The sequence below is a fragment of the Melospiza georgiana genome, chromosome 4, assembly GCF_028018845.1.
Source record: "Melospiza georgiana isolate bMelGeo1 chromosome 4, bMelGeo1.pri, whole genome shotgun sequence".
In the NCBI taxonomy this organism is placed as follows: domain Eukaryota; kingdom Metazoa; phylum Chordata; class Aves; order Passeriformes; family Passerellidae; genus Melospiza; species Melospiza georgiana.
The window spans coordinates 47,334,694-47,360,802 of record NC_080433.1 but is presented as its reverse complement, the minus strand read 5'-3'; the positions used below and the strand labels follow the sequence as shown (position 1 = coordinate 47,360,802).

At 40.5% G+C, this 26,109-nt stretch overlaps 1 protein-coding gene across 2 annotated transcripts in view; it reads right to left on the bottom strand.

Annotated features, from left to right (window-relative positions):
- Positions 1 to 24,708, bottom strand: part of GRIP1 (glutamate receptor interacting protein 1) — a 308,043-nt gene extending 283,335 nt beyond the window's left edge. For both annotated transcript variants that reach the window (XM_058023639.1, XM_058023644.1), the window contains exon 1: positions 24,579 to 24,708. In XM_058023639.1, the coding sequence (XP_057879622.1) occupies positions 24,579 to 24,633 (55 nt within the window). In that variant the 5' untranslated portion in view covers positions 24,634 to 24,708. The remainder of the gene's footprint in view (positions 1 to 24,578) is intronic.
- Between the last annotated feature and the right edge of the window lie 1,401 nt (positions 24,709 to 26,109).

Sequence of the window (26,109 nt, the reverse complement as noted above, 5' to 3'; positions counted from 1 at the left end):
TTATCCTCATTCCCCCTTGCACTTTATTCTCCAATGGTTAGTAATAGCAGGTCATCTGTAAAAGCTTAAACAAAAGGCGCAAGAGCAGCAGAATTTTTTTGCAGGTGGCTGCAGACAACAAAGTGTTTACTTCATCCAAACTAGCAGTGAAGATACTCATTGCTTTACAACATATACAGGAGATGGACTGGGGAAAAAAAGACAATGCACTACCTCAAAACAGAGCATAGGAAGCCCTGGAAATCCAACTAGTTAGTAGTGAGAGTCAGCTAATAAATGTCATTGAAACCACTTGGCACAGTGCCATTCCTTTAAGATACACATGCATGATGTTCACATCATCCAAAAATGCAAACACAGCTTGCTGATACTGAATTTACAATTGAATTTTGTTTCCAGCTTGAAAAAAAAGCAACTGGTATGTGGCAGGGAAGGAGGGTTGCCAATAACTTCTGTATGCACTTAGACATATTTCTGGGTGGGTGATTTGGTTTAATTAAAAATAAATACATAAAAAATTAAAAACACATGAAGTGACCAAGTACTGACAAAAAGTGGGAACCCATGGTGTTAAAACATCAAAACATTTCATTTGCAGTCTCTACCATTAAGTGTGATGATAGAGAAAGCTGGGAATTAATGAACCATTCTAACATTGAAATTAGGTTAGTCCCCATAAATGGCTAGGAGCTGATTTCAGAATAAGTAAGAATAAATCTTACCAATGTGTAGCACAAGCTACTGTTCTAATAAGCCCTTACTCTCAGATGGGACTCCTCATAAATCCTATGTGCAAAGCAAAATGGTATCCCTTCCCAAGGGTATCACCCACACCTCCTCTTTCCAACAAGATACATACTGCACTCCCAAGCCAAAGCAAAAGCATGCAGCAGCAATGTGATTTACATGACCACAACTAAAACAAATTCAATTTACCTAATCAGTATACAGATTAAAACACAAAGTAATTGTCTATTAATTAGACATGTTTCTGCCTCTCATTTCCACAAAATATTTTACATGAACTTTTGCCATGATGGTAGCAGCTGAAGCCAGTCAAATAGGAGCATGACTCAAAATACACACACTCTTGCACAACTGTGTTAAAACTTGAAGTCTGTACTTTTCTTTTTAAATGGCATACAGGTTATCTTTATTTGCTTAAAATGGAAGCTATCAGAACAGCCATTTATGCAAGAAAGAATTAGTGAGATATTTCTGTAGTGTTGTCTTTACTAGCACAATGGAAACTGCAGAAACTGAAGTTGGATAGAAACATTAATTTCATTAAAGCTATTTTTCCTGAAGGAAGGGAGAACAATAAAAAATTTGAATCTTTGAAGCATATCTTAGTAGAAGCTGAGACTGGCTACACTGTCAGGTGGTGAATGCAAGCCCAGCTGAAGAACAGGTAAAAGTATTTGGAGAAGAAGTATAGAAGAAAGCCGGCCCAAAGGAGAGATCCAAATGTTACAATCTGTCATTTAGCCACTAGAAGAAACAACCTAACAAAGCCAAGTGTGTTCCACAAAGTTGCACAAGCAGGACAGCGCCAGTCCAAGAGCACAGCGCTCCAGTTGCAGTCTATAAATGCAAACGCAAGTCCAGCTGAGTTTGCAGCTTGTCTAGTCTCAAACAACCAGCAGTAAGCAATGATGACAGCCAAAGCTAAAGCCAGAAGCCAGCTCTGAAATAAAAATACTGTGTATGGTCTAAACTAGCTGCTTTCCTGAGCAGTACCTTCCCCAGGGTTGTAACAGTGCTCAATATTAACAGGTAGAAGCACTTACAATATTCTTAAGAAAATTTAAGACAGAAAAGGTGTACAATGCTTGCTATGTAAGCAAATAATACATGCTTAAATTGCTTTAAAAAACATTATGTAATTATGACAATCTATCCTGAGTTCTTAATTCCCTACACATGTTAACTGAAATACAGAACATGTCTGATGTCACCCCGCTCATGCTTTTCTAAGAGCTTGATTTTCTAAATATTTAAAACTATACATTTTAGAAATGCTAAATCAGTTTGGTTTTTTTACAGCAGCACAGTCTTTTATATTTTTTTTATCTAATGATAGAAAATAATTTTTCCAAAATGAGGTAGGTGTTGTACAACAATATTTTTTTCTTTTGCACCTTTCCAAATTTCTGAATGCTGGTTTTGAGAGAATTCTGTTCATCAAAAAATGCATTGCACAAAACAAAGCAATAACCAAGCTAAACAAATGAGCCACCACATACAGCCTTTAAAATCCAAAACATGACTTTAACAAGAAGGTTTTTCTGAAGATTCATAAGCACTGTGCAATTTGTCCTCCATGAGGTCAGACTGCCTAATCATCCTACATCACTACAGCACACGTAAAGGGCACCCTGGGATGTTATGCTTTGTCGTATTATAAAACACTTACAAACAAGAGCTAGGATGAAAAGACTACAGAAAAACAGAACAGATGTTTTCATTACCCCAAGTTTCATTCATTATCAAGCCCTTCTTTGTTTCCATTTCTCAGCAGATGCTCGAGTCTCTAGAGAACTTGAAGGATAATTTCCCAAAAAAGCTCTGAAATTATTGCATCAGGTCAACATACACCAGCTTCAAATGCAATTCACACTATATTGTCAAGAACACTACCAGAACCTGTGCAATAAGCATTCTGCAAGTTCTACTAATGATGATGTAAAAAGAAATACCCTATTTGCTCATTTATTTCCTGAGAAATGACACACCAACTTTAGCACAGCTCTCCCTCTGGGAACCAGGATTGATGTCGTAAGTAACAGGAGAAGCCAATCCACTCTTAGTCAGACTAAAACCTTTCCAATTTTAAGATAAAGATATATTTATTCTAACCAATTATCAATGCCAATGAATAAAGTTGACGCAGCTTTTATGTGCCTCTTGCTTAGCTGGATTTTAACTGGTGAGCTGAAATTTCTCATGGTTGTTCAGATTTAAATGACAAATACCTTCTATTTTTATGTTTAATAGACATTCTGAGAAAAGATGAATCCTTTATATAACATTAACTTTCTTTTCAGGCAATATTTTCTTTTCAAAGCTTTAGATATTTCCTTTTCAGCTCGGGGCACTTGGAGCCTGGCTGACTAGGCGATATACTAGAAATTGCATGGACTTTCCAGAGAAACCCTACAAAATCACAAAATGGGTGAGACTGGAAGGGACCACCATGGGTCATCTGGTCCAACTTCTCTGCTCATCAGGTCAACTGATGGTCAACTTCCCTGGTCATCCTAGAGCCTGGAATGCACAGGCTTGCACAGCAATGGCTGACAGACAGACCTCACTTAGATCCTAAATTGTACACATAGATTAAAGCTCTTACACAGTTTAAAAATCAGTATTTTTTCAGAGTCCATTCATTCGGGGAAATTTGTCCATGGACCCCATTGTTCATAGGCAAATCTGTTGAGCAAACCCAAGCTTGGAATAGGCCACCCATTCCGAAGAGCATGGGACTACAGGGACAAAGACAGAAAATGTCTGCAGCAGCAGCAGATAATGGATCAGGAGCTAAAAGGTACACATGGAAATCCATTCTGTCCATGACACAACTGGTGCCATAACAAAACTCAAACATACAACTTGTAGCACAGTGCTCAAGAGCACTGCAGAAGCAGAAGCTGAGAAAACAGAAGGGGAACCACTGAGGATTTATACTGAGGAGCCAGTATAAATCATGAACATCTAAAAAGAGAGGGCTTAAGGCTACAAGAGTCAGGACTTCAGAGCAGCTACTCATGCACTGGTCCTCCTGTAACACTGCCTTTAAGGTATCCCTTCATTTCCCCCCCAAAAAATCCCTGCACCTCAGTTTCAAGACAGACTGACCCTGTACTGTCTTGTCATTTTCCTCCTTTTCCCAAAGCCTGAAAACAGCTGCCTGCAGGGATTTCCTGTACTCTGCCAAAGCCTGAATGAACCTGCAACTGAGGCACGGGGAGCAGTGAAGAAAACCTTCACCTAATGCTGCTATCAGATAAGAAGACTGGGGGAGCATATCAGCAGTGGCCAAAAAATTAGCAAAAAATACAGGAATACATACCCCACACATTCAGAGTAACTAAGGGATGTTTGTAACAGATGCACTCAGTGCAGTCTGACTACTGCCTTTTTCTAAGGCAATCTTGACTTCACTCCCTTTGTAAAATTTTGCATAATAAATGCAACAATGCAACACAATAGTCTGAATTCACTCCTTGTTTTTAAGGGGCACCTAAATTTAAAAACATTTTGGAGAAAACAACAAAAGAGACCAAAATTGAAATAAAATAGGTCTTCCTCCTAGAAACCTATGATAAAGGCAGATTCTGGCTCTGTAAATGCAGAAAGTACAACTGACAGTGGGGATGATACATATAGGACATAACACAATCAATTGTACCAGCAGCAGCACAACCATGAATTTGTTTCCCCACTGATGAAGTCCCCTCCTCAAATTCCACAGACTCCTCTCTGCCCCTTTCACCCTTACAAACACTCTTCCACACCCAAAGCTCCTCTCCATATCCCTTTTAACATCCCTACCAGGGCAGGCTAGCGCATGTTATGTCGAGCTCAGAGCTACATAGATGCTGACTGCCAGACCACATGTACCAGCTATCAGCCCATCAAATGAAACATAATTTTAATGATTACCTTAAAGATGTATTAATTTGTATGTCTCTGCTCTACTCAGCCTCCACTATGCATGAAATTTGATTATGCTTCTCTAGTATTTCCACCTCCCTCCCAAAGCATGGTTCTATATTAAATTGAAGGTTTCAAAAATTTTAGTCTCAGTTGAGCCAATATCAAGATCCAGCCTCTTGTGTTGATGCATGTTCACTGCCAGTGGACACTGCTACATGCTGAGATGGAGCCATGACACCTGTAAGGTGTCTGTTCACACCATGTGGACACATCCAAGAATGGAAATGCACCACCAAGAACACACACATTTACAGAGCAGTGATCTGTGAAGCACCGTTTGAACACCAGCAGTACTGCCAAAACCCAGCCATTTGAGCAGGCTGTGGCTGTGGTCTTCAGGCTAGGAGCTCTGAAAAACTTGTGAAGAATCTACTGCAGCCTGGAGCATTGCTAACATCCCATCATTACTCCGAGAACTCCCACTTATTTATCTGTTTATTTCCTAGGGCAAATCTCCCCCTTCAAGCAGTAGGTATAAGAGTAACTTTTGTGAGCATAGCCTCTCCTCCATTACTTTGGGGAAATGAATACGGAACAGGTTTTTCTTCCTCTGACCTGTAAGGTTCACACATTGCCTGTTTTATTAAGAAGCTCCTATTCTATTTTAATTATATCCTCCCAAAGCAGAGTGTACATTAGTGTCAGGTTCCTTTGCAGGACCAATGGGGAAATATTTACTAAAAGTGTTCTTTATCAGCGCCTGCTCATTCTGAACGCCAGGAATTTTAATTAGAATTTTGGCCTTTATCAGAAAGGGGGTTTTTTTTGCATTAGATAACTCTCTCACATTGTAAGGTTAAAAGCAAGAACAACTGGATTTGTTCATGACAGCTTTTTAATATTGTTGAATACAAGGTTGAATGGTATTCCTTCCCATGTAGGAAGAAAAAGCAGCAGAATTCATACCAGATGACTTCTTTCCTCATGATACCCCTTCAATACAGTGAAAATCAGCTTCTGGTAACTCTGCAGGAACTACTTTCTCCTCCAATGCTTTCATTATTAGTACTGCCTATTATTACTGTTGCTACTTATTCACAACATAGGATTGCTGTAGGTATCTGTTTCTTTGCCAAATCTTAACTGCATTGAAATCTGTGCTAATTAACTGCCTCTAGGTGATTGCTGCTCCTACTGTTCTTGCTTCAACCAACTGGGTCAGAGAGTTGGAAGGATTTTATCATACTTGGAATAAGTGAATATACTTGAAGTCCTATTTTCCAAAATAGCCAGTGCTTTTTCTTTAGAATATCCTCCAATCTACACACTTTAGGCTAAGAATTTCAAACTTGCATCACATATGTAGCATGGAAAATTACCTGAATTTAGCTACAGTATAAAATCAATCACAAAAAAAGACACAGACTTGATTAGAAACACCTTGATTAGAAATAATGTCATGCTAATTTCTCAGATTTCTGATGCATGTCCATAAGAAAGAATTAGCCACGATATTATCTTCTGAGCCTAAAAGGACAAAACCAAACTTTTCCTCCAAGGATTACTGTGATTACTGACAGAAGTTTTACAAGCACATACAGAAAGTAGGCGCTAGAACATATAAAATACAGTGATCCTTATGACCACCATACTACCAGCAGCTTGAAAGCAAACATGAAGAATATAGGGCAACAACTTGGGAAAGTTGGAAGCAAGGTAGGGGAAAATGTATTAGCCACATATGTATGGATGATCACAAACAAAACTTGTAAAACTTGAAATTATGGAACCAGGAGGTGTGAAGCTATTCTACTAATAGACAGGATATTAGACATACAACTCACTGCAGAAACAGATCTGGACTGCAAGCCAGAGACAGTGACTTAAGCAAAGAAAGTGTGAGGTTTAACTAAGTATTGGCATCACAGGAAGTTGAGAACAGGGATATCTAATATTTGGGTAAAACAATAGATCTTGAGTAAGTTCAGAACTGGACAGCAATAAACATTTTAATGAGGCTGCACAGCCAGGCTGGGAGCCATCTGCTGACTGTGCCTGCCCATGTACTGGTACACAATCCTGCTGTGTGTACACAATCCACGTGTGGGAGCATGTGTGTGCCTGAGGCATGCTGCAGTTGTTTCAAGGACCATTATATAGCGATGCATGGACCAGCAGCAATTCATGAACCACAGGCTGAGTAACACTAGACAAAACCACCTTTACAGTCCCTTTTCAGCATTTTGCCTCTTAATTTTCTTCAGCAGTTTGCCAATATATTATTGCTGTACTGGTGGGCAAAAGTGTCATAAGTTATGCCCAGGTGAACAAGCATTCATCTTATTCAGCTTGTCTTCACCCTTAGTATAGTGCAACTTATTTATAATGCATGTCTAAAGAGGTAACTCAAGAAAGACCTGCAGAAATAATGATAAAAGATGGCAAAAAATGGAAAAAAAAAAAAAGAGTGACAGAGAAAGAAAAAAGGAGAATAGGTGAGATGCAAGAGGGGAAAGGGGAAGCAGTTCAGAGACCCTCTGCTATTAGGGAGCTGGAAGAAGAAAGCAAGGAAAAAGACCCAGAGTGACAAATCACATGCACAGAATCTCAAGTGGAAAAAGCTTTCCAACACATCAAGTAAATCAACAGTTGAAACTGTTAAGGTTTGTAGGTATTGCTTGAAATTGCTCCTCTTGCTGGGTGTAAACTACAGCAATCAGCGCCCATCAACTTGCTAAAACAGAGGGCACTGCCCAGTATTGCCAGGTTGCTTGTTCATGCTACAAACCAGGCCAGAGACAAAGCCAGATGCAGAGTAAAATCAAAAAACAGACAAGCTAGTACATTGATTTATTATTTATTTTCATGAATAATTACTCACAAAAAATCTTAAACTTTTAATACCATGGCTGCCACAGTACTCACACCCTGCTGCTCCAAAGCAATCAGTGAAGCAGGAACGCTGCCAGAGCAGCTCAGTTCTGCCCACTGCTGAACACACACGTTCTCAGGAGCAATTAACCTCCAATTACAGACAAGAGACAAAAGTGGCTTTGCAAGAGCCACACTCACTTCTGCTCCACCACTCACAACACGTGCAGATGGGCTGACAGCGTGAGGAAGTCAGTCCGAGGCACATCAAATCATCTATCCTACTTCCAGAAAGGCAATCACAGGCAATGCCAAGCAGGCAATCCCAACTGTTTCAACTTACATGGTCTTTGCTACTGGGTCATCTTCCTGGAAGTTACCTCTTTCATCATCAGTAAGTACACTTCTCAGATATGATGAGATGACAATTTTCCTCATTACGTTCTCTCGGAAGTGCCACTGCACTTAATACTTCTGAGTTCAAACAGGAAAACTGGCGTCTTGCCAGTCATCTTAACTTTATTTTTTACCAATCCTTACAATGACAATTAAAGTTTTTCCAATTACTGATTTGTCAAAACATAAATGCTTCATGGAAAAAAAAAAAAGAAACAACATAACCTCAACATACAGAATGCTTCATTAAAAATCCAGACATATATGGATTCTGGTAATTCCCATGCTGAGCTGCTGGATACACAGCTTTAGGATATTGCAACCTGCAGAGTGCCTAGCGACAGAGGGCTCCAGAGCTCCTGCTTTACACTTTGAAATGATTTGGGCTTTCAGGGCTTCCCTATTCCCAGACACAGAGCTCAGAAACCCACAGTGCAAGTTGTAAGAGGAGCTGGAATCTATTCCAGCTAAACAGCAAGGAATCTGGAACTGAGAGCTCACAATCAGAGAGCCCAGGTTTGCCAAGCTCTCCTATGCATAGGCAAAAATACATATCTTCGTCTCCCACTCATCTCCTAAACAGTCAAGTTAACTGACTGATACGTAAATCAAAATTATATACATCATGCAGAAGGCAAATTCAAACATTTAGCCTAAACAATCAGAAAAATCTTACGTCAGCAAAGTACACATAAGCAGGTATATTCAACTCAGTTTAAAAAAAAAACGATCAACCTTATCAGTGGTTTAACTGAGTTCAAAGAAATGTCAATGGATGAGTTCTGACTTTTCTTAACTCTATGATTCATGCTAGATTTTTTTCCATCAATTAATTGGACCAGGAAGGACTAGGAATGTGTTTAAACTAGGAAGATAAGATCTTTGAAAAAGGAAAAAAAGCAGAAAAACATTGACACCCAACAGGGACAACTGGCAACATTAATCATTCTTGCATAATCAGTACAAACTTCTAATGTTAATGAAGAGATGAGCAGTCTATGAGCAATGTCAGGGTATCTGAGGAAAATGAGTACAGGGTAACCCAATAACAGAGGATCAATGGATAATCCTGTGATGAGCTCCCCTCAAAGCACAACACTAGCTCTAGAAGCAGGGAGAAGGATGGATTTTTGGATTTTCAAGGCTGTAGTACAGAAACATCCAGATCTGGACCTTGGTGCTGGGCTCCAGTCTTCCAGATTCGGAGAAGTGCCCAATGACACAGGCACGAAGGAGAGACAAGCAATGTGCAGGCCAGCTGTAGCAGGCCTCTACCACAAAGAAGCACTGACAAAGGACAGGGACACAATGATGACAAAAAACAGTGCTCCTGATTCAACATTATTTCCCCGCCTCTTTTCTCTCTGTTTTAACAAAAATCAGTCCAAATTAAAAAAAAAAAAAAAAAAAAAGCATTGCAAAAGCTGAGGATTGTTAAAGGAAACAAACAATGAAATATTACTAAACCATATAAAATACCACAATACAATAACATGAAGACAGCAAGACTAATAGAGGAAATGGAAAATGAAAATATTAGATAAACTAGGGGCTTAGGCAAGGTTATGTGGATTACCAGAAAATAATTTCTTGGTTTTCTTTTTAAGAAAACCTTTTAGTACAACTAAATAAAATATTAAACATAATTTTGTTTATGTTCATTAAACACTTCACCATAAAAGAAATTAAAACATTTGTGGAATGACATGAGACATAATTAAAACAGTTTCAAACAATTTCACCCCAGTATTCTTTTGCTCATTCCTTAGTTTATATATCCTAATTTGAATTTCAGTGAATAAAAATAAGAAATGCTTTTTCAAACAAATCATATTCTGAATCTCAAATTATGCTTACAGTCTATACTGTATGCAAAGAACGAGAGGAAGGAACCACTAGACCTTTAAGCTGTTCTCTAATAAAAGTGACATTTTGTTAGTATTTCCTTGAATGGGTAAATATTACTTCACATCTTTGAACACCATAGCACTGTCCCTACTTGCTGAATAAGATTTTGTGATTTTTACTTTTTTCTTTTTTAATAAAACATCTTATGAATAAGCAGTAATCAATCTGGCATTCCTATCACTGCCAAATTAATAATGCTTCCATAGCAATATATTCTACCTGTTTGTCTATAGGTGTTTTTCACTGCACCTGTATTTTGCCTTGAAGATTCAAATTCTTCCCATAACTGCCTTAATTCATTGCAACCGTGAAATATCACAAAAAGAATGAATTACATAAAATTGCACGGCAAACTCAGTTTCAGAAAGAAGCAGAACATGATGCTGATATCTGAATGCAGAACCTAATGCAAAAACTATTTACAGCTCTCTGCTATACCAGATGATGTTCACAGCTCAGGGGAAGCCAAAGGGTGGTTGTGGGGAAAGAGAACAGCACCTGCTCAGTCAGACAGAAAACAAATGGCAAATGCTGTGTTACACAGTATGGGGGAAGCAGCTGAGGTATTTAATCCATCACCATCGAAAAGACAACTCTAGAAGCTCAGTAAAGCAGAAGGAAAACCTAAAGGTGTCTGAGACCAAAGCTGCCTCCAGCATAGCCCAAATTAGTGGGACATCAGGAGGAAGAATGAAGATTAATAGCTAAATCAGTCTCTCTGAGATGAACTTAGAATCATACAATCATTCAGGTTAGAAAAGACCCTCAAGACAATTAAGTCCAGCCATAAACCTAGCACTGCCAACTCTAACTTGGTACAATTCTTCTGTACATACTTAGGCACCTTGGTGTTCACATATTAGTATTGGCAAGGAAGATTTTTCACAAGATTAAATGTAAATCCTTGGTTTTACATGCAAAGGAAAAAATTGCTTCCTCTCTTCTGTGCAACTGGGCTCACCAATTATCAGCTCCCAAACTGCAATGGCAGATCATAAACTTGCCCTTGGAAGATCAAATAAGCAAAAGTGCTTTTATTCTTGTCTACCTTTTATGCAGCACCTCAGTTCAAGGGGAAAGATGACATTTTCATTACAAAAATAAAGCCCGTCTCTGCCCTGATTAAACAGGTATGTTAAAATTATGTTCCCTTAAGACTTTTTCTCAAGGAAATCTTCAATAAACACACTGAGATGCACCAGCAGAAGAGGAAACTAGCATACACAAATAAAAATCATTAGGTTTAATGACTTACACAACAATATTTTTTACCATAGCAATACTCAAGTCTATTTAAAGACATATGAGTATTGTATGTTAACAGAGAACATATTTAATTTTTAACTGATTGAAAAGCTATGGAGCACTACAAGAGTTTTATGGCAATGTCATACTGCAGAATAATCTTGGGTTCATTCAGCTTTTTTATTATTATTCTGCTTACTTCATGGATGATCCACTTGACATTGGATCTTGCTTTTAAGGGTGAGCATGTGGATTTACAATCTCTCCTACTGTACTCACACAAGTGTAGTTTGTTGTCTGGAAAAAAAAGGTGCCTCTTTTCTTCAATTTGTATTTTCTAACCAACTATTACAGAGAAATCTTTACAATTCCTTCACACAGGAAAACTAGAGACTGGTGTTTTACTGACTGCAAAACAAGACATGAGAGTTCCAACTGCAAAGCACATCTTTACCATGACCTTGCAACAACCACACATCTGCCCCATTTTTTTTCCTAAAAATAATACCAACCTTGCTTTAAAGAAGAGAAGCTTAAGGTTTTAACCCACTGCTGAAGATGAAACAAACTAATGAACTCAAAGTCCTCTTTTCTGATCAACAAAGCAGAAGACATTCAGACTTGTCTGGGAGCATTTTTAAGTTTCTTTGGAAATTCTAATGTTTCTATTATTACTTAATTTCATTAACACCTTCTGGGTGTCAAAGCATTTTCAAAGTACTGACATCAGCAGTTCACAAAACAGAAAGACTGGAATACAAAATCAAAGCAGGAAGGAATATCCAGAAGTATATGTATTTTAAACTACCTGGGAATTAAGGAACAAGGCACAAAAATAGCAGCACTAGTTTTCCTCCTTTCAATGCCAATTCACAGCAACAGCCCCAGAGTGTTTAATCTCTCTTTCTCAACAGGTGATCCTGTCATTCCATCCAATGCTATACTCCAGCTTTCAAAAAAAAAAAACTAACCCACATTTGCAGCTTTCCCAACTGGCAACAGCTCAGCTATCCTACTTTCAACAAATTCAACCAAAAATTCTTACTGACTTTAACCAAGATGCTACCCTATTTTGTACAGTGACAACTTATGCTTTCAGTACTTTACAGTTAAATATGTAGTAGGGAAAAGTTCATGGGTTTTAGACTCCACGTGAAAGAAAAATTTGAAAAAACTGTAAAAACCCAACTCTCTTAATATTTCCACTTTGACAAAGACTGTTCTTTCTACTGTGATATGGAATTATTAGCCTCTTTGTGGTAATAAATCAGGTAACTCTGAAAACACAGTAGGATTTCAGACGTGTCTGGGTAAATGGTACATGCCACTTCTGGTGATAAAACTGCCAGCTCTGAGTACACATTTTTTGCACATTACTTACATTCACGATGCAACATCTTTCAATGACCACAAAAGAAGTTTTTCCACCAGAAAAAAAGAATGTCAAACACCCTGCACTTAAACACATTTAACTTTTCTTCCAACAAGGAATGAGCAACAAGCAGAGAAATACCACCAAATCAAAACATATTTTACATGTTCTCTGCGGAAAAAAACCCCTCAATATTTTGATAAAAACACAGGGAAAAATTTTACAATATTTTAAATCCTTTATACTTGCTTTCTCTTCCCCCTCCCAAAACAGGTATTAGTGTGTATCATGACAATGACCTTTAATTAAAGAAAATAAATAGTTTCTTTTTAGAATTACCCTTTGATTCATTTAAACATAGAAGTTATGTTTAAGCACACTGACTTCAGATGGATTATTCATTCTCCATATCTGCATCAAAAGGAGCATGGCCAGCAGGTCAAGGGAGGTGATTCTGCCCCTCTGCCCTCCTGAGATCCCACCTGGAGCGCTGGGTACAGTTCTGGTGCCCTTGACATAAGGACAGGGAACGGCCGCAGCAAGTCCAGAGGGCCACAAAGTTGGCAAGGGGACTAGAGCACCTCTGCTCTGAAGCCAGGCTGGGAGAGTTGGGACTGCTCAGCCTGGAGAAGGCCGTGTGGAGAGCCCAGAGCAGCCTTCCAGTACCTAGGTGGGGTCTGCATGGAAGCCAGAGAAGGATTCTCTCTCTCCATCAGGAATTGCAGTGACAAGACAAGCGGGAATGGCTTCAAACTGAAAGAGAGTAGGTTTCAATTAGATATTTGGAAGAAGTTCTTTGCTGAAGGGGTGGTGAGGCAGTGGAGCAAGTTGCCCAGAGAAGTTGTGGCTGTTAAAGACCAGGTTGCATGGGGCTCTGAGCAACCTGGTCTAGTAGGAGGTATCCCTTCCCATGGCACAGGGGTCCAAACAAGCTGACCTTTAAGGGTTCTTCCAACCCAAATCATTCTATGATTCTAAGCAGCAAAGGTTTCAGTGACCTTGACCCTGGACTTAGAGAACTTTTCCAGATAAGCACCAAATGAACTGGGACCAGGTGCACCATCCATTCATTCTGCTAGAGTCTAGCTGACACTACTGTCGTGTTCTGCACATGTATAACATATAAAATATAAAACATGTATATTTTTAAATACTTTGCTCGGTTAGGGATTCCACGCAGGACAGTTTGCTGGCTCAAGCCTTTCACATGCACCTTCTGCTGACAGACAGATCTTTTGGACATATTGTCAATTCATGACAAGTTTTTGTTTTTCTTTTAATCCTTAGTGTGCTATCGATTATTAACTGGAATCCACAAGCCAATATGGTAATTTATGTGTTTGAACTTAAAAGCACAGATTCATTACATTAGGCTAAAATTGTTCTATGTAAAGGACACTGTCACAAAAACAACCCCAGGAAAAGACCTTCATTTCTGCTCCCTGTGTATTGTATTTTACTAGCATGGCTACAAAAGACATACTCTTAAATATCATGAAAATGCTTACCTTTAACCCTGTAAACCCTTAAATGTGTGTAGTTACAACTCTCAATATCTTAGTTATGGAGGAAACACTCTATAATTGAGCATCAGCTTCCCAAAAAATTACAATGCATTCACATAACTGCATAAAATATTTTGTTAATTAGAACATTTGGAAGTTTCATATAAACAAACTAAATCTTCATTTTAATAACTGAAAGCAAGACCATACAAATTAAAAAAGACATCTTATGCAATTATTTCAGGCAACTACCATTAAGGAAATAATAAGCAACACTTGAAACAAGTCAGTTAAAGGCTACTTTTCTTCAAAGTAGTAGCCCAAACACCAGACAGTTGTTCATTTTCAATGAACATGCCAATCAAGTTATTTTTAATTTTTATGCTGACTTCTTTCTTGGCAGTTAAAGAGGAACTAAATATGCCTAGTTACAAAAAGGGGTCAGAAAAAAAAATATCACCAACCCTTGTAAGATCAGGGAAAAAAAAAAAAGTGATGGAAAAGGAGGAAAAGGAAAAACTAGCCAGATATTTATTATAAGGTAGCAAAGAAAAAATATTCAAGACTAGTTTTTCAAATGACAGGGGACTCCTACTCACCTACACAGATGCTTCCTATTTTAAACCCGAGGAAGACATCATGAAATTCTCAGAGGTTGTGTTTTTTAAAATTACTTCAATCACTTCACGAAAAAGAAACATATGTATAGGAACATGGCTCAAGGCACTACTTACCTACTACCCTGATCTTTGATGAAAGCAGAAAATAGAATACAGAGCCAGTAGCTGAATCTTCTTTCTTTGGTTTGAAAAATATATCTTTACTGGCAGAGGGCAAATTATCTGAAAATTAAAGCCCTTTTCATATTAAAATATTCTGAAAAGCAAAAATCAGCTCACATTAAATATTTGAACAAAGAGCAGTGAATGTATTGGAAATGTATCTAAACAGAATGAGGAACTACTACAATATAGTATTCTTAATCTTTTTGGTTTGGTTTTTAAACAAATACATAAATATAGGCACCAGTGCATGCCTAAATCTGTGGACATGTGAAAGAAACACCTAACGCAGATAGGAAGCTTCAAAACTTTAGGATTAGTACAAAGACACAGGAAAAAAGAGAGACCATAAGAAAAGCCCGAGTTAGTGCATAATTTTTGTCAGGAAAGCTTGGGAACACTAAAGCCCTATAATGTTGAAATCAAGATAATAAGAAACTTAAGTCAAAAGATGTGTTCTCTCAATAAGTAAAGATGAATAAATAAAATCATCAGCCATGTTTTAACACTTTGTGCTTCAGGCCCAAGGTTTTCACTACTACTAACTCCCTGAATTGAGTTATTGACTCACAAAAGCTACAAGTATTAAGATACTGAATTATCCTTATGTATTGTCCCTTTCATGCTTTCTCTCCCCTGTCCATAGAGCTGCCCACACCCTAGCTGAAAGCATTTGATTAACTGCTTCACTTTTGACATGAAAATCCTGCAGGTTCATCTGGCTCCTGAACATTTCACAAACATTCCTAGTAAGAGGCGAAGTAAAAAGACTACAAATTGCTATTCCAAAACATTTCTATAAGAGAGGAGACATTTCTTTGGTTCTTCAAATCATGACGCACATAAAATCTTTAACAACACAGTTAATTTAAAGCCCACATCTTGGGTATATCATTTGGTTTGGGAAAGTTTAATATTAGACTAAAAAAATCAAAGTAAATTACAGGTATATTCCTCACAAATTTGGAAGCTTTAGTAAATATATAGGGTGTTTCGAAAAGGCTCAGGCTCAAAATTTCTCAGTGCATTCAATAACATTGTGGCATTTACAAATATGATCCAGAAAATGTAAAAATACAGAAGAATAAAACTGGCAAATACACATGAAGGGGCAATGTATTTTTGGCAACAGTCTTCTCTGACTTTTCAGAAGAGAACCTGGACTAGGAAACAGCTTCCACTAACAGGTACAAGGGCTCAGTAAATTTGCTGTCACAAGTGAATTAACCTTCAGAATCCAGCAGAACTACATCCATTTACCAGGCAGTGAATTTTACTCCCCAGAGTATTTGCTCTGTGACTACCACTCTACTTCCTGCCCAGGTGTTTTGTAAATCCATTCCTAACACAAAAACAACTAAATACTTCACTGAAAATGCCACTGAGATTAAACTTTTGTCAGTGTTAAAACAATGTGTTTATTCTTATTCCACAACTGTCTCCTCTCAAACTCAGGTCTCAACCCTGTTGTGAGAAGCATGGGTACAAGTGACAACAAAAACCTGCCAGTTACCAATGCTTTAAAGAGATTTCAAGAAAACATAGCAGGGAGCTTGATACAACTCACTTCTTGGAACCATCCTGGCTTTGCTCAGATGCCAATAAAACGTCTTAGGTGAGAGGCAGCACTTGTCAGCACTGGGTTGTTCCTCACCTTTAAGAAAGGGGAACTAGTAATCAAGGTGAAATACAGAAGCAGAGGAAGTTGTTCTTTGCAACAGAAATACAAAGGATTTAGTATCTGGTCCGCAGAGACAATAATCCAAATTTAAAAAATAATATAATTCAAATACTCCACAAGTCTGTTATTTCTATCCCAATAACAATTTCCTATAATCTTGTTTCTTCTTGCCTATGCAGAACACATTTATCACAAAGATATTTCTGACTGCTGAATTTGGTGTCATATCATCTGTTATTATAGCCGCCCCAAAAGTGGCAGCTATTGTTCTTATTTTTTTGCCTACAAAAATTGTTCTTATGAATACTGTCCCACTGTCCCACTTATGAATACTGTCCCAAGCTGCTAAACTGACAAACAAGTGCTGGACTGCAGAACACCTGTCTCCATGTCAGGCAATTGTAGAAAAGCTGGCATTACTTCTGTGTCGCCAACTGATATCCACAGAAACAAAACAAGGTCTGGTTCGCTTACACACCAGTCACCGATATGTTGTTCTTCATTTTGTTGATTAAATGTAAATGTCTTGGTTTTATTTCACACACTGCAGTGTGGGACAGAGACCATGTCCCACTGTACATTCACCTGCTGGGAAACTGCTTCAGGAAGAAAGTGCTAACTACATTGAGTGGCTTAGTAAACAAAAATAGTTATTTTAAATTTTCCTACCTTACTAGGAAAAACAGTTACTGAGAAGACACATTCTGGCAATACTTTACAACATTCAAAACACTATCTCTTAATAAGGAAATGTTTGTATTCAGTTACACAACATGAAATTACTAGCCCACAAAGCAGTGGTCAGTTTCACTGACAGTTAAAAGTAACTGTCATCATTACATCTCTATATTTCAGGGAATAATTTCTCTTATTTTGAGAGAAGATTTAAACTTGCATGAGGAAACTATGGAATTCCCTAAATATCTGTGGGATTCCAGTGCGTAAAGAAGATGGTGAAACTCTTAAAATACTCTCTCCAGTTTTCCTTCACAGTAGCAGAATCTTCCCAGTGGTGATTTTTACTAATAACAAGAAATTAGGGCACAAAAAAGATGGAGATTTAGTTTGTCATGCCAGGCATTCTCAATTCCTGTGGTGATTTCCAAAGAGAAAAGACAACAAAATTCCTTGTGGAATATATATTGGTACCAAAACTGTCACCCCTTGCTTACCTGTCTTTTCTACTTGTATGTTGTCATCAAACTATTTCAACACTAAGCAAAGAACATTGCTTCTCATCTGTGATGCAGGATCAGTGACCCACTGAACTTGCACTGATAATGACTTTGAAAAAAACCCTGACATAAGACCATGAATATCATTCAGAACCATAAAAAAGCTGGCCACCTCATACCAGAGGACATGCCAGAAGAGTTTGTGAGTTTGTGCTCTCCAGCCGCCCAGCATAGTCTGTGCCAGCAGAAAGAGTAACAGGGGAAAAAACCAACCAAACAAAACAAACAAACCAGTAGGGTGATACAGTAATCAAGATTACTTGTATCTGACATAAATGTTACTATTTTACCCTAAATTTTGCAGGGTCTCACTCATCTTGCCCAAATAAACATTGAGCAGGTCCCCATCCATACAGGATGCTGACACATCTCATTAGTTTGTTTTTCCCTACAGATGGACAGTACTCTTGACATTTCAACCTGCATAAATTCAAAACACTTAGATAAAACATTGAAACACATCCAAATTTCACAGCCACCAGACTCTTACAGATACCTGCTCACTTGGTGCATCTTTTTTCAAAAGCATTACCACGACTAAAGAGGACTCAGATACAAGCAGTGGGGAGAAGGTGCAGCATCAAGCCTTAATTCCTCCAACCACTGCAGAGCAACATGGTCTTCACAGCTCTTTAGGGAGAACCTCAAGCTGTGGCAGCTCAGATAATCTTGAATAATAGAAAAACAACCCATAGTAGGGTTATAATTATGCACCAAGATTCAAGAGAAGTTGTCTACATGTAAATTGCTGAAGGATCTACAACTCTAGCTTCTGTATTTCCAGTTTCAGTGTACAAGAAACTCTGATCAAAAACTTGTCGTTTAGAATTTATACCCTTTATAGCTCCCAGACACCCACAAAAAAGAAACTTGTGCCTGTCAGTGGCAAATATTGTTACTGCTTCAAATTCTACGTGTTGCTATTCTTTGAGGCAAGCTGGAGTATTTGCTGCAATCACTCACTGCTGACAAATCTAACTGCATTTCTGACAGACATGAATAAAAACTGCTTCTGCCTCTGCAAAAAACAGAAATCATTTCTTTGCACTTATCTCACACTTTCTTTCTACAAGAGGGGAAAAAAATCTTGGTTGTGACCCAGACACAGGGGACAATCATCTCCCAGCTACCAGTGAAGACCATACCTTCATGAAAATCCCACAAGATTTAACAAATTCTTGTAATACCACAGCTCATAAAATGCTGTTAACTTGGCTATGCAGATCACAAGAGATGTATATGATTTTTGCCCGCTCTCAGTTCCTTTCATGTTGAAAGGGCACTAGGGAGCAATTGTTACCTCTTTTCCATCCTTGTGTTAGAATCTTCCCCATGCCAGCTGGTTTTAAGAGAAAGAATGAAAAAACTGACACAGCGTGCCTGTGCCCTTTGCATGTTGCTGAAAACCAGCTCTAGAGCATCATCTTATCCCACCTGGCAAATGGTCTTCACCAACACTCAGTTTAGCAAATGGAGAAAGACCAATGTCCAAGACACAGTTCAATCAAGACTGAGGTGAAAAGAGACAGAAGTGCCAACAAGAACAAAATAGATACAGTTTGTAAACGGCATTTTCTTATTAATCTGTCTCCTAGTATTAGTGTTTTCCAATCTGAGATTTAATGGTTGTTTCAGATGCTTCTGGAGGAGGGGAATGAAGCTGGTCAAGCCAGCCTCTTGTGTCAGCAGCTGAAACTGACATTTCCTTCCATTTCTGTCCTCATCACTTCTTCACCTTAAATGTAAGCAACTACAGTGCACTTTGCATACCACAACTGACCAAATGTCCCAACTGTTCACGTATTAGATATCTGCATTCCACACAAAGTCGAGGCAATGCCTTCCCTGGAGCAAAAGATGATCTTCCACGCATCTCTCTCCAAACATTCATCCCCAAAACCCAGTCCTGATTCTTAGGGCTGCCACTATGAACACATACTCTCCTCACAAAAGTTTTCTACCATCCAGGTTATACTTTAACTTTTCAGGAGGCATGTGACACACATGAGATAAAGATAGACAGAAAGCCTCTACAAGGTTTCTAATCCTAGGTCTGCAGCTCTCTTCAGTTTCCAAGAATCCATGTAAGCTCAAGAACAAAAAGATTCCTCTAGCCTTACTAGGTGAAAGATTGTAATACAAAGAACAGTCACCCTCAGCCTTCAGTTGAAAATAAGCTGATTTTTAACATGTACCTGGCAAGAGCATGAAGCATATCCACTGTGAAGTGGCCTCATTTGATCAGATGCAAATTGCTAACCCACAACAACATGATTAAATTCAGTAACATATCTTTCCCTTATCTGAGAAACTGATTCTCTCCCAGCTTAAGATGAGCAGACAAGCTCACGCAGCAGTAACCTCAGGGATAGATGCTTGTTGTCAGCACATCTTTCATGAGACCATGCTAGTTTTGTATTTGAGGCAGGATTCACAAAATACCTGTGCATTTTTTTTATCCTTGAGTCCTGGGGTTTAAAACGTTTCCTACTGTTTCCTTTAAAATGTTTCCTTGAAGTTCACCTGATTTCCCTCTCAAGTGTGAACATGGATAGAAAAGCAGAAAATAAAAATTCAGTATTTCCTTCTTCCTTGACCTAACTGGTCTATTTAACAGAGGGAAAACAACTCTGGAATGAATACTACTTAAAAACTAAAATCAAGACCAAAACATACTTAGATGCTTTAATTTCCAAAATTAATATGTGTGTACATTAAGGGATCTCAAGCAGTCCCACAGTGTAGAGCATACAAGATGTAGAAATAGTATTTTCTGTACTCCTGGCAAACTTGATCAGCTATGAAGTTGAAACAGGAGTTCCATTAAACACGTTCATATAACTTGTTTGGAAGGAATACTGAACAAAATTAATTCCAGTAACATTTTGCTTCTTAAAGTATTTATGAAGATGTAACCCCAGAAAGTGTTTTAGGTGTTTTACAAGATCTGATTTATATCTTAGGCAAAAGACTGGGGAGGAGGGAAGTGCACCCTGAATTTTAAAGGCACTGTCTTACACTAGTACATCTTCACATGTCATTTTTGAAATGACAGGGTATACTGCATCAGTTATACATTACAAATCTTTTACTTAACACAGAGCACAATTTCTTTCCTCTAGAGGAGAGGACTTCTTGTGATAATTTTGGCAGTGAAAGCCAGAAGCAGCACAGCCACTGCAGAGTACTGCTCGATTACAGAGCAGGCAGCAGAATACCAGGAGCTGTGCTGCAGTACACACAGAAAAGCAGCTCTCCACTTCATATCTTAAATATGGCTTTAGTCACTGATAACCAGCACAATATGATTTTTTTTAAGTTGACGTAAGTATCCCACATAATTTCCACAGTCAAGACATCTAAAAATACTTGTTGAAATACCACTGATTGCCATCCCTCAGAAGAGAATCTTCACCACCACAAAGTACTCTCACAAACATTAAACTCTACATGCAAATATACGCTCTGATGCTTGAAACATTATCCCAGGTTATTCTCCTTTACTCAGAGTATCAGTTGTTGCCAAGGTGAGCCAACAGCATTGACCACGTCTCTGCTACTTCATTTCAGCAAGACTGGCCAATTTCCATTAGCAAAATTCTGATTTTATCGAGTTTTTGGATAACCTCCATTTCAGCGCATGACTTGTAGGAACAACGATCACAGGCTGCGCTAAGGACTTTCTGCAGTAGATATTCAAGATAGAAGGGGGGCTCTGAAGCCAGGAAGGGACAAACAAGGGTACCAACACATTCAACTCCACTAGGAGCAAACTCAGTAGCTCTGCACAAGGTTATCACCATTTGCAATATCCCAAGAGCTCCTCACATCAAAACAATGCAGCTCCTTGCATATTTTAAGTGGATTCCTTGCACCAGCACATGCTGTGGCATGCACTGCAGTGTGGCAGCACTGCCATCCAGTTCCTGACTCCCAGGACTAACTGGGCACCAAAGGAAATACAACAGCCTTGAAGTGCTCCTCAAAGCAATGCTGCATTGGTTTGGAGTGAGAAAAGAGTGTTGGTACCCAGTGAACCTTCTATGCTGCAGTGCCTCGAGGATACAGCCCCCACATCCTCTTTACCAAATCCACCCACCCCTCAAGCCTCACATCCTAGTGCCCACAACTTCCTTCCTCCCTTCCACTGCTGAGGACCTAAGGGCCTGATCAGCTCCCTAGAGGTGCATGCAGAAGACACAGAGCTCTGTAATACTTGAGGGGAAGAAGTCTGGTACAAACCACTCATAGCTCACCACAAGGAAATCTTTGCCTTCCCAGTTTTCCCAGCACCTCCAGAGCTGATTTTTTCCAGTTGAAATCTTCTGCTACAACCAGACTTGAAATTAAAGCTGTGCAGCACCTGTTTATTATGATAGAGAAGGGGGGCATGGACTGTGGATATAATAAAGCCAGCAGGAGAGGCTTCCCTGAAGGGGAAAGTCAGCAGGAGGCACAAGGATAAACTGGCATTACTTACCTGCTCACTTCTTTTTTGAAATCTTGTTTGGTTTGTGGTTGTAGGTACTTTGTTGGTTTGGATGGGCTGTTTTACGTCTTTTCATTTTGTAGTTTGTTTCACAAGTGATCACCACCAAAAAACTTCAGCACGAAATTAACTTAGCAGGTCTGTGTTGTTATACAGGAAAATTACTACTAGTCAGTCCTACCAGTGTTCATAGGGTTGAACAAAGACTAGCTTCTCTCACAGGAACAAAACACTGATTAAAACAATCAGATTACAGGAACATAAAATCAAAGAAAATACACAAGCATTTAAATGTTTCCTATTCTTATCTTCAGTATGAGTGATCTTATCCCATACACACAAGCATTTGGGATGGATATTTTATATCCTATATAAAGGCATACTTGTATATGCAACATAAATACAATTTACATTACTAAATATTTCATATTCAGTATTACTCCATATCTAAATCATAGAAAGCTATCAGCTACACTGTTAGTTTAAAATAACAGTGTTTACATTCACAAAAGTCTTCTGATAGCACAATGTACATAAAACGTTCTGCAGACTAACTGAATGGAAATATTTTCTAGAAACAGAAGAGGGGGATGTTAGCATAACTGGCTCTGAACCAGAATTTAACTGTATTTGTAATTGCCTTTTACTCAATGCCACACTAAACTCCTACATTAGCTAAAGATGCACCTTCATTTCATTACTGCACTAGCCGTTTTTCTGCCTAGCTTGAAAGCTTTATTTCATCTATTCTTCATACTCAAGAACTATTAAATTCAATACTGATTAAATATTTTGACCATTTAATATTTTTCCAAGTCTAAATCATGAAAGTTCCAGCGACTGGAATCCTGTTAAATTATTAGCTAAAACTTAAGCACTATACAATGCAACATACTTCAGAAGGCAATAATTTACTTTAGGCAGAGCAGAGATTTTTTTTTTCTTTACACAATTGAAATACAATAAAGAAAAGTATCAGTGGTAAGACTATTAACATATAAATCTATTCGCCTTCATAATAAAGATGAAAGAGGTTAAACAGAAAAAGAAATAAACAAGAACTGTTAACAAATCAGTATTCTGACATTAAACCCATCAGAGCAAAACCACCACTTATTGTTTACTCTGAATAAAGACAAGTCCGCATGTTACAGCTCATGACATAACCTTTATGCAGAATAAAATGAGAAAATCTTTCCAGTTTCTGACACAGCCAGATTAGACCCTTTCTAAAGTTCCCTCATCTGTAAATGCATCTGATATATTTTGACAACTGTCATCCATCCTATTTCTGTGATTCCTCTGCTACACAGATTTGTGACATAAAGAAATATGACCACAGATCTTAGTAATGATGTATTTACTGAGTAAAGCCTCAAAAGCTCGCTTTTCACAGCTGAAGCACCTTGTGCTTATTTCAGCAACTATTTCCATGATGTCATATATTTGTGATGAACTTCACATTAGGGACAGGATTTACTAGTCAGAAGGGCAGCAGTTCTGCAAAAGACCTCCACCTCCAAAGCAAGCAAACAAGACTTCTTCCACACAGTAATCAGAATCACCTCCCTCCTTTTGAATACTCAGAGAATTGTTGCTCCTAGCAGGAGAGCCAGCTATCCAACACGGCAGCAACCAAACCCAAATGTCCTGCCTCGGGACTCCACATGCTACTACGAAACTGACCTGTAAATCAAAGACATAACTCGACGCGCACACCTAAGACTAAATGGTGTCCCAACCTCTTTTGTCTTTGACCCACAGGCTGAAGAAGGAGCAAGGGACAGAACATCCACCCATGACAGAAGCCCTCTCTGAGGAAGGGGCAAAGACACGTTTTTATTATAACAGATAGTTTATTCTTAAGAGCGACCAGAAACCCTCTCGGTTCCGACATCCCCGACTCGTACGGCGGGGTTCGGGGACCCGAGGCCATCCCGGGACCGCTGCCGGGACTCGGGGCAGCTACTGCGGCCACTGCTCGCCGCCGAGGCGCGACCGTGCCGGATCACCGGGAGGGACGGGATAGGTCCGGCAGCGGCCCGGGGCAAAGCCACACATGGAGAAGTTTCGCGAAGTCACTTCGGAGCCACCTTCGCACCCCTCCGGCTCACGCTCCCCCGGCTGTAGAAGCCCGGCCCGGGGCAGCGCGGGCGGCAGCGCCGCGGAGGAAAGTAAAGTTGGTGCGGAGGCGGCGGGGGCCGGCCCGCTGTGTCCCCCGGCCCGGTGCCGCCCCCCGCAGCCCCCGCTGCGGCCGCGGCGCCCGAGCAAGATGGAAGGCGCGGGGCCGGCCGCCCGTCCCACCGCGGGGCGGCTGCGGCCGTGCCCGGCATGGGCTGCGGAGGGGGCACCCGGCGGCGCCGCAGACCCCGGCCCGCCCGCCCGCCTGCCTTCCCTCGCGGCGGGCGGCTGGCGCCCCGGGGCTCCACGCTCACCTCGCTCCGGCTCGGCTTGCAGGCAGATGGGGATGTTCTTCTTCCAGCCCGGCATGGCTCCGCGCTCCCCGCTCAGCGCTGCTGCTGCGGCGGCGACGGGGGGCGGCTCATGGCAGGGCGAGGCGGCGGCGACCCGCGCTCAGGGGAAGTCGGCGGCTCCGGCGGGCAGCGGCGGAGGGGCGGCGGCCGCGCGGTGGGAGGGAGAGAGGGCGGGGGAGGGGAGGCGGCGGAGCTCCGCCAGCCGGGGGACAGGAGGGAGCGGGCGGGGAAGGAAGGCGCGAGCTCGCCCCGGTTCAGCCGGGGACCGGAGAGGGTGGGCGGGGGGATTGTGGGAGGCAGAGGAGGCGCGGAGCGGTGCCCGGCCCCGGCCCGGCCCTGGCGCCGCCGGCAGGTGGCTCGAGCCGGCGGCCGCACAATGGAGAGCGCGGGGCGGCCCCGCTCGGCACGGCGGGCCCAGGTGGGGCGGGCGGGGCCCGGTGCGGCGCCTCTCGGCCGCCAGGTGCGGGCCGGGCCAGGGGCTGCCCCACGCCGGGGGCTGTGGCACCGGGGAAACTCCGCAGCCGTGCGGGGGTCTGAGCTCCGGCCCCCGCGTGGCCAGCGGCGCGGCCATCCCGGCGGTGCCTCGCCTCGCAGCGTGACAGGGGCTCGTCCCTTTCCCTCCGCAATTCCTGACTGGCCAGTTCCCCTGCACCCAGGCGTGCGAAAGCTCGGCTATAAGGAGTTAAAACAGAGGCTAGCTCCCGCCAAGGGCAGGGACAGCCCCCGATCACATAAACCCGAATTTGCACCATAAAGAGTCCAGGACCCGGTTGTGGCAGGTCAAATTTCTGTCAGTATTGCAGGCAGTTCCTTACGACCTTTTGACTAAAAGGCCTTAAATCTCACCACTAAAATTACTTCTGACACAGCCATGTCCTAACAGGAAACTAATGCTGTGATGATTAAATATTCCTTTTATTTTTTACAGAAAAGAAATTTAAAGTGGCAGGTTTGAATGTCATTTGAAAATAGTGATAGCAATACAGCTGGAGCTTTTTAATTTTCTCAGGCATTTCTGCGTGCACTGCTATAGGAGCTTCATCCTGCCTACCAATTATGTTGTGATCATTTTTGTATTGTCTGTAACATCCTCACGTTTATATAAATTATGTAATTTTATGTAATCAAACTACCCCACATGAACCCTTTACTCAGAGGAAAATGTGAAGGGCTTAATTTGTGCTGTAAATTTCATGACGGTTTCCTGACACAGCATTCTTCTGTGTTGACTTTGTGCCAGCATGCCAAGCATAATGTGTCTTGGTGCTCATGAAAACCCCTTGTTTAAAATCCCATTGATGAAAGCTGCAGCTCCTGGCTTTTCCTTGATTGCACTTGGGCTGCAGTCCTGTCATCAGTAATGCTGCAGGATCACTGAGCAGTACCAGTGGGCATATTCTGGATTTCGGTTGAATTAAGAGTATGCAATGACAAGTTCTTTTTGTTGACAACACTCTTGCACCTGTGAGAGGACAGTTGATACTTGATCTAG